The sequence below is a fragment of the Lathamus discolor genome, chromosome 2, assembly GCF_037157495.1.
Source record: "Lathamus discolor isolate bLatDis1 chromosome 2, bLatDis1.hap1, whole genome shotgun sequence".
Lineage (NCBI taxonomy): Eukaryota > Metazoa > Chordata > Aves > Psittaciformes > Psittacidae > Lathamus > Lathamus discolor.
Genome location: NC_088885.1, coordinates 61,635,962 through 61,649,793, shown reverse-complemented (window position 1 = coordinate 61,649,793; position 13,832 = coordinate 61,635,962). Strand labels below are relative to the sequence as shown.

At 43.9% G+C, this 13,832-nt stretch overlaps 1 protein-coding gene across 2 annotated transcripts in view; it reads right to left on the bottom strand.

The window, feature by feature from the left end:
- Positions 1-772: 772 nt before the first annotated feature.
- The window catches only part of SLC66A2 (solute carrier family 66 member 2), a 60,922-nt gene continuing 47,862 nt past the window's right edge, over positions 773-13,832 (bottom strand). For both annotated transcript variants that reach the window (XM_065667180.1, XM_065667182.1), the window contains one exon: positions 773-3,697. In XM_065667180.1, the coding sequence (XP_065523252.1) occupies positions 3,487-3,697 (211 nt within the window). In that variant the 3' untranslated portion in view covers positions 773-3,486. The remainder of the gene's footprint in view (positions 3,698-13,832) is intronic.

The following is a 13,832-nucleotide window of genomic DNA, read 5'->3' as shown; positions in this document are numbered from 1 at the left end:
CACAAAAGGCATGATCTATGGCAGCCTCAAAGCAGATGCTTCACTGGGGCAAATTATCCTTGGCTTTCACAGGGTCTGGCACCTAAAAAGCTACAGCCTTAGGGGAGTCTGAAGCCTTGAAGCAGAAAAGACACAGATGGAGGGGCTGACAGGTACAGAAATCCAGTTCTGCTGACGCATCTGAGGCTGAACAAAGCCCCTCAATCTCCCAGCATAGCTAAGCCAGCACCTGCAAAGCCAAATCCATGTAAACTGGGACAGAGGGGGCAGGATGGGGTCTGTAAGCTGTTGTTTGCTGACTGTCTTGGCTTGTTTTCATGTCCTGAATCAACAGGAAGAGAGGTCAAGACTCCTCCTGGCACAGCAGTTGGCCATGACGTAACAGTTTCCACATCTTCCATGCAGACGTTATGAAGAGCAAGTCCCTCAGCTGTGTCCCATCTTTGATGTTCTTGCACAGTTTGCATGATATAGGAATTTCCTTTTTTTTAAAGCTACATAATAATCTGTTAGCAATTTGTTTCACTGTGAGCATCACAAGCATAAAAAAGTGGTTGCAAAGGTAAGTTTAGCCCGGAGTGTATGAAAGAGCAGGGAATAGAAATCCAAAATCCCTGCATCATGACCTCATGACAATTTATGCCTTGTGCCTACCCACCTATCAGGAGGAAAAAGCATACTAATTATTCCTACAGAAAATGCTCTAGATAATTTATAAGAAGAGTTAAGAAGCATGCATCTTATAGCTGAACACAACAAAGCAACACTGCAATTTATATATAATAGGTAATTTTTATTAAATAAAACAAAAAAAAAACAAACCATTGTAACTGACGAAGAAACTCCATGAAATGTGCCATACATTCAAAAAGATGTATTTAAAGTAATTGATTTCTTATTCTCTGAGGTGATCATTGATACAGATACTTCCTGACAATTAAAGAACAAAACCAAAGTTCTGTAACCTTTTGCCCTAAATTATCTTGCAAGATGAAGTTCAAGAGTTCCTGGCCAAGAGTCCTACCTTGCTAAATGCCACATACAGAAGATGAATTTAGAGATAGTTCCACTGGCTTCTCTTCCAGCATTTGCAGCTGTGGTGTCAATGAGACTGGTCTGTAGAGCTCGCTGGTTTGGGTACTGACGACAGACTGAAGAAACTGCCTCGGAAAGAGTCCCAAAAGGAAAAACAACAGTTGTCTTATCCTCAGTAATACCTGTAGTTCAAAGCCAAAGAGGTGGCCAAAAGTGTGCACTCCCAGGTGAACCTATAACATACAGAAGTATATTTCCCAAGAGCCATTTATTTCTTATATCCCCGATTCATAGATTATTAGAAAAAGACCACCATATACAAAAATCTTACAAGTTATTAAAAAAACCCTTCAGACCATTAAAACACACAAGAAAGTATTTGTTTGCATACAGTAGAAATACAATCCTCATTAAAGCAGCATACCAGAGAAGCCAGTTGTTAAGTAAATTTTCAATTAAAAAAGACAAAAGCCCAGATGTTCCTGTAACACAACCAGAACACTGGAGAAAGAGAGGAACAAAACATTCATAGTCTGCCATTCCGGGTATATCATCTTTGTAAGGTCACTTCAGGCCTAAAAGAATATGGTATTGAACAAAGAGCATGGAGACAGCGTCTGGGCAGAACATTCTGTGCCCTGCCCCCAGAACAGCAGCTCTCCTCAGTTATGCTTTACTGATGTAGCCTCCTAATGCTTTCCCTCCAGAGGACAGTTTGCCACCAATGAAGACAGTCCACACTCAAATCATGAGGTTCCCAAATAAAACAGGGTGGCGAAGTTTCTGATTTACACGCTGAAATTATTAAAACCTCAGACTTGCTTGCTGCCATCGGTAAGAAAACATGAGCTCTTGGGATTATCTTGGAGAAAAAATGATTCTCAAAAATCTGTCCCTGCTCTACCACCTTGCTTGTGGTCAGACACGATTCATCGGGCAGCAGAGAGGGAGCCTCCAGAAGAACACAGCACATGCATAGCTGTTCCTGGGATAGCATCTTGCTATGAGTGCCTCATACCAACCACAGTGGTTTCATGACAGCAACTTGAAGAAGCCCAGGGTCTTGGCAAGAGCCCCCTGCAGGTCCACACCTCCTGCAGCTGCTATACACATGCAGATAGTTCTCAGGAAGGGCACAGTGACCTACACTGGCAAACAGCCGTTATAGGCAACATCTACATTTATCAATAAACTCTCTGCTCTTTCAGCTTTTTCAGTCCCTCTGTTGAAGTACAGGCTGCTGATTCTTCTAAAAGCCTAGAAGATCTTAAGCAACAGAAAAATAAAAACATGGACTCCTTTCTTGGGTCAATGCAAGAAACACCCTAAAACATCAACTGGTTCTTGTTTGGCATTAAACAAAACTTAAACATAAATCTCAGCCTTAACAAATTAAGCTGTCAGATGCTAGTCCTACTCCATAGGATGTGGCTTTTTCTCTGTCTCAAAACTTTTTCACTTCCCCTTCTGAGGCACTGGAAGTGGAGTTGCTTCTACTTTTGTGGCTCAGTCACCACACAGAAATACTTGCCTGGCAATACTGGCAACATTCATGGCCCCTTGGTTTGTGAAAGACGTCCTACAGCCCAGCAGTGCCCTGTGCACAGCTGCAGGAGCAGTGCTTGCCCAATGAGGGCAGGGAGAACTGTTCCCAAACCTCATCCTTTCAAAACATGACTACCTAAGTTACCTGCAGTATCCTGTTAGCTCCTCCTTTTGGTTTACTGCTTGACTGGCTGTGCCTGCTCTAACCACGGCTCCAGCATCATCCATACTTGGACCCTCTTCATCATCTCCTTGATGTGTCCACCTGCCACACTGATCCCGCAGTGGAGGTGAACACCGGCCATTCACTCTTCAGCACACTGATGCTTTCCACTGAGTATGACTGGCTCATTTCTGGCTGCCCACCTCTTTGTAGGGCCTCCTGCCCTCACCTTCTCTGCTCACCAGACACCCTTCTTAAAGAAAAGTGAAAGTTCCTGCATTTGCTCTTCAATACTTCTTCCTGCATCATGGAGATAGTGAATGCTAGCATATGCCACAAACTTCCTGCCAATATACAGACTTTATGTTATATAAATAGGTAAAAGTTTCAGACAAAATATCCGATAACTTCTGTGATGTAACATTTTTAAATAGCATTAAAAACACAAACCATCCAGCCCTTGTGATTAAATATACAAACATTTGTGAATTGATAAGGCTCATAGGTACATATGCAAAAATAAAGTGCCCCTCCCCAACCAAGAAACAGTTCTGTACAGCTATGTTTGAAACAGAACAAGTTATTTAAAATAAAACCTTACAAGCTGGAAGTGCAGCCAGACTTTCAATTCTTGTTCTCATTTCTGCTTTCGACTCAGCAACAGGAGTATTTACAAGCGAAAGAGGAGCTGCCATGGCTGACTCCACAGTGCTGTTGACCTGCAACCTGTCCAGCTAAGTGCCTCACAGGGCCTTGGTGCTGGCTGGGTGTGCAGTGTGGGGCACAGGCTTCTGATGAGGGTAGTAGCTGTACAAGTAAACCTGTAACAAGATAGCAATGTCCACAAAAACCTGCAGAAGTCCGCAGATGGAGAACTGGAAAGGGGCCTGATTCAAGATGAAGTAAACAGTCTTGAATGTGTCCCCGCTGGTCCACATCAGCACCATCTTGACACTAGAAGACAGAAAAAGAAAGAGTATTTATTGAGAAGAACTTGGCTTGTGACTAGACCTGCCATGCCAGAGTATGCTACCTACTTCAGCAAGGGTTTATACTCAACATTGTGTTGGGACACCCCTTGACAAGGACAGTGTACCTAACCAAGACATGCAGCACTGTACTTGGAAGGGAAGATCAAATTCTCTGCCCCACATATTGCAGCACTCTTATCTCAACAATTACAGCTCCGAATGCCTGTGGCTATGAAGGTATCCGGCATTTTAAAATATCCCGTTGGGATACTTGCTTCAGTGGTGCTCTGTAAACACAACTGCCACATGCTGACAGCACTGACCATAAACCAAAGTAATACAGTGCATGGAAAACAAAGGCAATTCATTCCAGCAGTTACTTCTTGTCCATGCAATCTTGCACTCCTACAAGGTGGAACAACACGTAGAGTGCTCTCTCATGCACGCACACTTTTTTAGCATCTGCTGAAACAAACATTTCTGATGAGGTACGAGAAACCATTTCTTACTGCAAAAAATGCAAAACCAAAAAAAAGTCCAGAAAGACAGATTGTCCAATAATACAAAAAGAGGGAAAACGACATGCCTGCAGCTGTTACTGGAAGGATGAACATCACTAGGGATTTTTATCAAGGACACTGATCAAAAGCAATGCGTAGGCTTCCTTTTAATAGCCATCCTTGCTGCACTGCTGAGCCATCCCCTGTCCTGCAGTCCAGCTCCTGCTCCCCCACATCAGAAGAAACTCTGGGGAACAGAAGAAAGCACTTCAAACAGACCAGGTTTTTCAGTGCCCTCAACAAAATGTGAACAGCCAGATCCTGAAGACTGTTTCTGAGCTTCATGCACTTTAACAGGAGTGCTTTTTAAGCAGCTGTATAAGCAGCAGCGGACAAAAGCTTTGTAGTTCACAGTATGAGCATTGCGCATGATTTGTCATAATTATGAGCAATTACGTTTTGCCAGCACTGACTCCAATTCATCAAACACAGTCAGGCCCTTGCAGCAGGGTAGGACTTAATGTTCATTTCTCAAACATTCAGGCAGGGAGCTAGCACAATTTGTATTTTGGATACAAGTACACTATGCTGTTGCAAGCCAAATGCTGCAGCCCACTCTCTCCCCATAAAGAAAGGGTGGCCAAGTGCATCAGTTTATATTGCCCCATCGCACTAGGGAAACACAAGCCTTTTTGTAACTCATGTGATGTCACTGAGTGTAAACAGGTCTTCAATCACAGAATCATAGAATAGTTAGGACTGGAAGGGACCTCAAGATCATCCAGTTCTAACCCCCTCTCAGAGACCTTTCAAAGTGAGTCCACTCCCACTGTGTGGAAGTGCAAGTAAGGACATGGGGTCGAGTAAGCACTCATTCCCCATCCAAGGTCATTCTAAAAATGTAAATAAATAATCAGAGAAGGAAAATAACTGCTAAACCTGCAACTGCCAGTTGTGCTCTGTGCACAAGAAGCCTGCACCACCTGCCTTGTGCATGTTCCCAGTCACACTGAGTACCTTACACCACACTTATGGGAGGTTTGGCAATGCAAGCAGTGGTGGGGATTGTTTGGGATTTTAATTAGGAAGGGTGATAAACTCTGAGGGTCATAAAACTGGCACCTTGCTTGCAGGCAGCCAACATTCCTCCTCCTCTGAGTTTAAGCTTATCCATGTTTGCTAGGCAACTGATCACTATTTGTGAATCTTTGCTAGCGTGGTTGGGGACCCTCACTAAAAGTGCATGCTAAACCTGGCAGGTCAAACTAACTGCTCACTGTTGACAGAAAAACTACTCAGGGATGCCAGGAAATATCTGGATTAAGAATTTAACGTGCAAAGGATATTTGTCACATATTCCCCATGGAGAAAGCTAAGTGGGTTTTAAAAGTGACCCCAGTGTACAGTGTAGATGTGGAGAAGATACAAGCTGTCAGAAGATGCAAAGCCTACAAAAGAGTTTACTCCCTGAAAGAAATAATAATCACTGGGGATCGCAGCTCTGCAGTACTGTAGGAGCCAAGCACTAGAAGCACACTTCCACCTGTGAGACATGCTGTGCTGAGTTTGCCAAAGCAATTCTGGACTTTGCTAGGAAGCCACTTGTGAACTTAACAGCCTGCAACACCAACTGGGTAACTTGGTGCATGCTCCAGTAGCCTTGGCACGTTCCAGAGCCCTGCTCTTCAGCTCGCACGCACATCAGACATTCAAGGAAATCAGCATCATGCTGGAGGTTCTCACTAGGACATGACAATGCTCTATACATGGGAAAACCTCAACTTGCCCTTGGCAAAAATGACTTAAAAAATGTAACTGGTAGTGTAAACAGCTAATACCACCGGTCTGTCACTGAATCAAGAAAAACATACATCCTTCTCTGCCCTATGGAGGAGACATTTCCTCACACTCTCCACTCCCCCACCAGGCTATTTACAGTAGGAGCAGATTCTGGAAAAGTTGAAGATCTTGAATATCCTTTCAATGACCTTGAAAGCAAGCATCCTGCTGCTTTTGCTGGGAACCAGCTTGTAGCTGCATATGCTCTCTATGTTTTGCCTATGGTGTGACCACCCTGAGAACACCCAATCTCATCTGACCTTGGAAGCTAAGCAGGGTCTGGCTCAGGTCTTGTCTAAGATTAAGCGACTATTTCAGAATACTACCAAAAGATCTTCCCTGAGGATGGACAGTCATGAGTGGCATGATGTATGGGATCGTATGGGCAAGCGTTTAAACCAGTTAGCCCCTCCAGTGCTTTGGAATTTCACTCCTGAACAAATGAGGAATCTGGAAAAATTAGCAGAACACTCTAGACGAGGTGTGCTGTTGCCCTGGCAATACCAGAGAGGGGCAACTCACTGCAATGTGATGGGGCTTGGCCAACCTATCTTGGGCAGAGAGCTGCCTCTTACCTGCCCTGGAGGAGAAAAGAGGACCAGTGTCTGTGGAGAAAGGAAGGGATTTATTGCCCAGAAGAAATGGGAGTTTTCAGTTGGTTGTGGGAAAGGAAGAGGAAAAAGAGAAGAGCACACCTGAGCCATTCATTCACTGCTCTGCTGTAACCTCCATTTGCTGAATGAAGCTCCAGTTCCTGTAAGATGTGTGAAGCTCATATTTAACAAGCTACCAACACACCACAGGGGCAAAGCCTCTAGTCTCAGCTTCTTCCCCTGCAGGACTCTGCATGCTGCATGACGGTAAATCTGTGGGATCACAGCAACAGCATGAATCTTCCAGGGAGCCACCTGACTCAGCAGCAGCTTCAGTGCAGGCTGCCAACGGCAATGAACAAGCCCTCTGCATGGCTCTGCTCCTTTGCAGTGCCATGTACCAGCTGCCATGAGCTGGCAGATTGCAGCCTACTGACATCTATCTGGCCCTTGGCTTTACAGGGCAAGAGAAACTGCTGCGCTGTTAACGTAGATGAGGCTTTGCTGCAGGAGGCAGGACCCACCACCACCACTGTCTGAGACTGGACAGCACAAAACAAAGAGCAGCCTCATGCTGTATCTTCCTGACATCTTCAAAGCCATGTGAGCGCAGCTGTTCTGCACAGCACTGACTACACAGCAAAGCAGAAGTTGGGAGTAAATAAAGGGATGTCTTTCCTGAAATAGCCCAAAGATAAGCTGGGGTGACATGAAGATGCGCTCACCTTGTTGACATGAGAGATACAGTCTAGCAGGACAGCTCAACTGTTCTTAGCACAAATAAGTGAGCAGGTTAGAGGTGAGCAGTGCCACAATGCAGTTTGGGGACACAGAAATAAACAAATGGCAGCATTTGGTTGGGTGAGTATAGAGATGCCAACTGGAGGGACAGGAGGCAGGAACTGTGCTGAAATAGCTGGTATTGCCAGAGGCTGAAGCAGACTTTCAGTAAAAATAGCACTTCCCAGTAATTTTAATCAGTACTGCAGTATCCAATGACAACAGATCTCCTAAAAGCCAGCGCCTTCCTTACAGCTGAGCTTGTTACAAGGAGCTGCTAATGTAGTAACAGTCAGTATCAGGTCTGTGTCAATTGCAATTGACCACAAAGAGGAAAAGCTGGTATTTTTCAATTGCTCATAAAATCTGAAAGAACACTTATTTATTCTGCTGTTGGAATTAATTCTCAGAAAGACACCATCACTTCTGATCAGACGCTAGATTAGGGGTGGATTGCTGAATGCTGTTTTTTAGTATGGTAATATAAAAATGCCCTACAGCACTGCTGTTCTCCACCGCAGACGGCAGATGCCACACAGACACTGTACCAAGCTTCATTTGCTAAATAAATAAATGGCATGCTAGAAAACAGCATTCACTTTTCTCATTGAACAACCTGTTTCATTCAGATCCCTTACATATTGTGTATTAATTATGAAGTGACAGCAACTAGAGGCAGAAAACACTTATGAGTACACAATATCTGCAGTTAGCCGGCGAAGCATAATTTTTCAGGAGAATACTCCTGAAATTATTCAGATGCAGAGAGAGCTTGTAAGGTGTATTCAAAAGAACTTTGTTGTTTCTCTTTGAGAAACTAACAGAGACTGAGTAATTTATAGAACAATGAGATTAGCCAGGTATTTAGTCTCAATTCCCTTACCCAGGACTAATAAACTCGAATTAAAGCCTTTCAGCATCTTCAGTCTTTCTGCTCAAAACCTATCTACCACAGTATCAAGTCTCTGGTCTTCCTCTGGAGTCTGCACACACTCTGCTCAGCATTAGTCACTTTTTGGTCATTACACCTTTCAAGAAATTTGGAGAGAGATTTTTTTACAAGGGTACACGGGTAGTGAGGCACTGGAACATGTTGCTCAGAGAAGCTGTGGCTCCCCCATCCCTGGAAGTGTTGAAGGCCAGCTTGGATGGGGCTTTCAGCAACCTGGTCTAGTGGAAGGTGTCCCTGCCCATGGCAGGGGGCTGCAACTAGCTGAGCTTTAAAAGCCTCTTGCAGCCCAAACCAGTCTGTGATTCTGTGACTCTTCCTTCATCTGAAAGAGCAAAAACTGCCAAAAAAAAGGATCTTGTTAAAAAATATGAGATGTGAAGCCCTGTCTTCCGCCTCCCTGGTAAACTGGTCTGTCTGAAGACTAGTTGCAATCATCCATCAAAATAACTTACAAACAGTAGCACATTAGCAGAGCTGCAAAGCAGCAGTCTGCAGAACACAGGCTGGTACTTAGCACAAAACCCACACAAGAAAGACACGGCAGTACTCGCTTCCCGTTTGCACTGTAGATTTTCTCACATCAATGTTATGACTCCGCATGTTTGTAGCTTAACACACAAACCCAAAAATACCCTGCAAGCTGGAAGACACAAAGAGGATCAGACAGTAGAGAGTGACTTCCGCTGAGAAATTCTGTAGTGGTTTGACCAAACACTTCAGCAGAAATAGCAACAGGAGGCTCGTGCTGCCCTGGTGTAATTACATCCCGCTACAGTCACATACTTGTTTCTAATTGTGCTCAGACAGTCAATGAACTCAAAAATCCTGTTATTTTCAATAACAGAAAAATGAGTATAATTTATTGACCTTTATCTACTTTGAATGCTGCTCTTTTAGGGGGATGTTTTTTCTCTCTCTTTCTATCCCAGCCAACTGTAACTAAAAAGAACACAATTAGCCGGGGCTCTTTTTGCTCAAGAATCAGTGGAAGCTGACCACAAATTTCCCAGCATCATGGCCATGACATGGGAAATGCCAGGCTCAAAAATCTGAGTTTTCAGACTGCTGTAGCTTCAGACATTTCTTCATATATACTATCACTTGACATTCGTCTATGTTTAAAAACTGGTGACAGTTCTTCAGATGACTGGGGATATAAAAGTAGAATAAAACTATTTAAGGGTTGACAAGTTAATATTTCGTTCAGCAGTAAGGTGCACATCGAAACAGCCTGTCAACGAGTATTTTGAACATTGCATTTGGTTTTGGGAAGCAAGCAAGAAGGTACAGAAGGTGCAACCTTTTAAGCTGTTGCCTCCCACAAGCCATTTGCATGGTTATGTCTGGAAGAGAAAGCAGATTCAGTTATAACATCCTGACTCTGGAAAACTTTCAGCTCCCATTTGCAGCTCCAAAATAGTCTACTTAGAGAAGACAGCAAGCATCTGTAACACTGCACTTCGATCACAGGCTGGCCTGCCTTCAACAGTGAAACACAGACCAGAAAACATGAAATCCAAATGCCATGGTATTTTTGATACTGCACAAAACAAACAAAAATTAATAAATAGAGCATTTGTTCATAACAAAAAGCCATATGGCTTAACAAAAAAGGAGTTCTGATGATGCTAACATATTTGTTTTGCCTGCCAAAAATTACTGAAAAGGAAAAGAGAAGAAAACATTGGGATCAGATATCCAAAGTGTCCAAAGTTTGAAAATGTGGGAACGAAATGTGCACACCCTAAGATGGATCCTTCCGCGTGAGTAAGCATAGATCTTGTTTTCAAATACTGCACAGCCAGCTGGAATCCAAGCATGAAACTGTTCACCAGTCCCATGTGCTCTGTCTTGGTAAGAGTGCCTTTACCTCAGTTCTCAACAGTTCCTCTGAGGCTGGAACAGCACTGACCATCTCCAGAGGGAGTCATTTGTTCAGCCCCGCAATGCTAGCAGGAGTTAAGAGGAGCATGTGGCAAGAGAGATCCAGCATTTATTTTGGATCCCTGGAAATGAGCTAAAGCAGTTGAGTTAAAGCCACAACCATGAGCAATGGATACCACAGAGGGCTGCAGTACAGGAGCAAACTGTCTGAAAGCTCTTGTGAAAGACTGTACACATCCCTGAGGAGAGATAAAATGGACGATTTCACTCTCAAACACCATCAGGCAAACAAACCCAGAAAGATGCAGTCTGAAGTGATTGTTGATGGGTTCTTTTTCAACATATGCATTTTATGCAGACTCACAAATAAAACTAAGGTTCATGGAAAATTATGGTAAGCGGATATTTGTCAATTACTTTTCATCATAAACTTCTGTTTTCTAAATTCCATAAAGGTGCAGGGTGTGAGGCATTTTGACCCTGCTTAGCATCCCCACCCAAAAGCCCGTATGTGTTAGAACATGTCTGTCAAAGGACAATCAAGGAGAAAATACAAAGACACAGAACATGGGTCTGGTGTTGGTGGATAGTCCAGAATCACTGGCATGGCCTCTGGCTATTTCAAGCAGCTATGCCTAAAGTTTAGTCTGTACATGTCCAGTAACTGGTAACCCTTAACAGCTACAAAATATTTCTAGTATTTCTTGTGAGACCTCACCTGGAGTATTGTGTGCAGTTCTGGTGTCCTCAACATAAAAAGGACATGGAACTGTTGGAACAAGTCCAGAGGAGGGCCACGAGGATGATCAGGGGACTGGAGCACCTCCTGTATGAAGACAGGCTGAGGAAGTTGGGGCTGTTCAGCCTGGAGAAGAGAAGGCTGCGTGGAGACCTCATAGCAGCCTTCCAGTATCTGAAGGGGGCCTATAGGGATGCTGGGGAGGGACTCTTTGTCAGGAACTGTAGTGACAGGACAAGGGGTAACAGGTTAAAACTTAAACAGGGGAAGTTTAAATTGGATATAAGGAGGAAATTCTTTCCTGTTAGGGTGGTGAGGCACTGGAATCGGTTGCCCAGGGAGGTTGTGAGTGCTCCATCCCTGGCGATGTTCAAGGCCAGGTTGGATGAAGCCTTGTGTGGGATGGTTTAGTGTGAGGTGTCCCTGTCCATGGCAGGGGGGTTGGAACTAGATGATCTTGAGGTCCTTTCCAACCCTAACTATTCTATGATTCTATGATTCTAAAATACGAAGACACAGAACATGGGTCTGGTGTTGGCGGATAGTCCAGGATCACTGGCATGGCCTCTGGCTATTTCAAGCAGCTATGCCTAAAGTTTAGTCTGTACATATCCAGTAACTGGTAACCCTTAACAGCTACAAAATATTTCTAGTATTCTGCAGCTTGTGCTTCAGAAGGAAGGGCAGAAGGTCTTCACAGCCTCAAACACCCGAAGTGTTTGTCTGTGCAGCACGTGTGAAAATAAACTTCTGTGGATACCTGAACCACAATTTACACCAGTGCACTTCCTGCCAGGAGACACAAATGGACACTGGCCAGACTGCAAAGCTCAGGTCTGCTCAGACATGTGGTACAAACATGTCTGAGACAGGCTCTGCTGCTGCTGCAGGCACATTTGGAAGCTTCAAGACCTGCTGCCATGAGACGAAGCATCTTTCCTCAAGTAGCAGCAAATCATGCCTTGCACTGCTCAGAGTAATAGTCAGCTGCCAATGCACACGGTAGTGTCACCTTAGCATAAATGGTGCAGAGCATGCCTAAATTACACCACCCTTCAGCATCCCATGAAGTTGTTCTTGAATATCTGTCTCCCCTTCCCTGTCTCTCACGTCTTGTTCAAGGCATTACAATTAATGGCACTGTAGACACAGCTGACTAATGACACCACTGCTATGCCCCACAGGGCCAGTGCTAAGAGACGGCAAAATTATGTCCCTGTGTTAGCACCATTCAGTGTATTGCTTTCTCTAGTTCTAAGTAACTTGGGACACATACGATTTGAAAGGTAATAAAAAGACAGGAGGGAACAGAGCTTTGCTTCGGCACAGCTTCAGCTGTGTATCCCAAGGCTCAAATCATAACTCTTAAATCTTCTTTTCTTCCTGTCCTAGACAACAAAGAAATCACCAGACTCTTCCTCCAATTTAACTTGAGGTAATTTGAACACATTTTTCCCTTCTTCATATGGGAATTGGTACTTACTCTGAGTGTGCTTTTAGTATTAAAATTCAATAACTGCAATTGTCACTTTAGTCAACATACACAAGGTAACAGTCCTAGCTCTAATGCCCTCCTTATTGTGGATGATGAGCATTCAGTGATTGTCTCCAAAGCCAGCGCCGTGAGGACAAAATCTAATGATATTACAGTCATTACTTTTTATGAATTAATCACATCCTTCAGCTAGCAAAAACCTCACATTCTAAGAAAACACAGAAGGACTAAAAACCCCAAACACACTACTGTATAAAGTAAGAGTGATCGCTCAGGGACAAAGTCCTATCTTGCAATCAGTTTACTGCCTGGAAGTAAAGTAAGATATTTGCAAGAAACACAGCTCACACTCTTCTCAAAAACACTTTACCGTTATAAGGAAATAATGTCTTGCAAGCTCTGTATAAGGGTATGTCAGCACCTAAGTCTTCATACAAAATGCCAGTTTTCCCCTTTCCTTCCACATGCACATGCATGCACAGAGGTACTGAAGTTCATGGCAACAGTGATGGACCATACGCCTGTGTGCAGGAAGGTTGTGCTTTGCCAGGAGGTGCCATCACAATCCAACACTTTCTGAGCCACTTTCCATGTGCAGCATCACCACTGACCTACACTGGCTGCTGAGCCCTGCTTAGGTTGAAAGCCCTAGTGCTTTAAAGCCCTGCTGTGGACAGAACTGAATGCTGTAGGGAGGAAATAAAAGCATCAGAATTACATCTCACAGACAAGAGCATGAAGCAGATCTTAAAATTTTGGCCCAGACCCTCTGCAGGTCAAATATCCCCTAGATATTTTCATTCCCAAACTCTTGCATCTGCCCCTTTGCACACTACGAATCCTGCTTTAGGAAATTCTCTAATACAAGATTTAGTATCTGAAGGGACAGGGCTTCCACCACTACCCTGAAAGAGCTTACTTGACAATGCCAGGACATCTTGCTTGGCATATAATTATGTGGACATACAACATTCCCTGCCATCCTACCTTTGAGCCTTGTTGAAACAGCTTTTTCTGACACCATGTTTTGTTTCTTCTTACATCCCACTCAAGAATGCTACAAGCACTTACTCCCTGTCTCAGCCTTCAGGTAAATCTCCCATCCTGTCAGTCACTGCACTTCCCAATTTTCTCTGTTTGCTTGCCCCTCTGCATCTGAGGAGCAAGGGATCAAATGCACCACTGCAGGTCAAATTCTAACAGAAAAATCTCTTGTCTTTCTGGACCACCCTGCAAAGTAATTTCCTGGCCTAAGTTTCATCAGTTTCCTGCTGTTCTAGCTCATTTATTAACCGCCTACATTACTCACCACTCTGCTGACTTACAGCTCTTCATC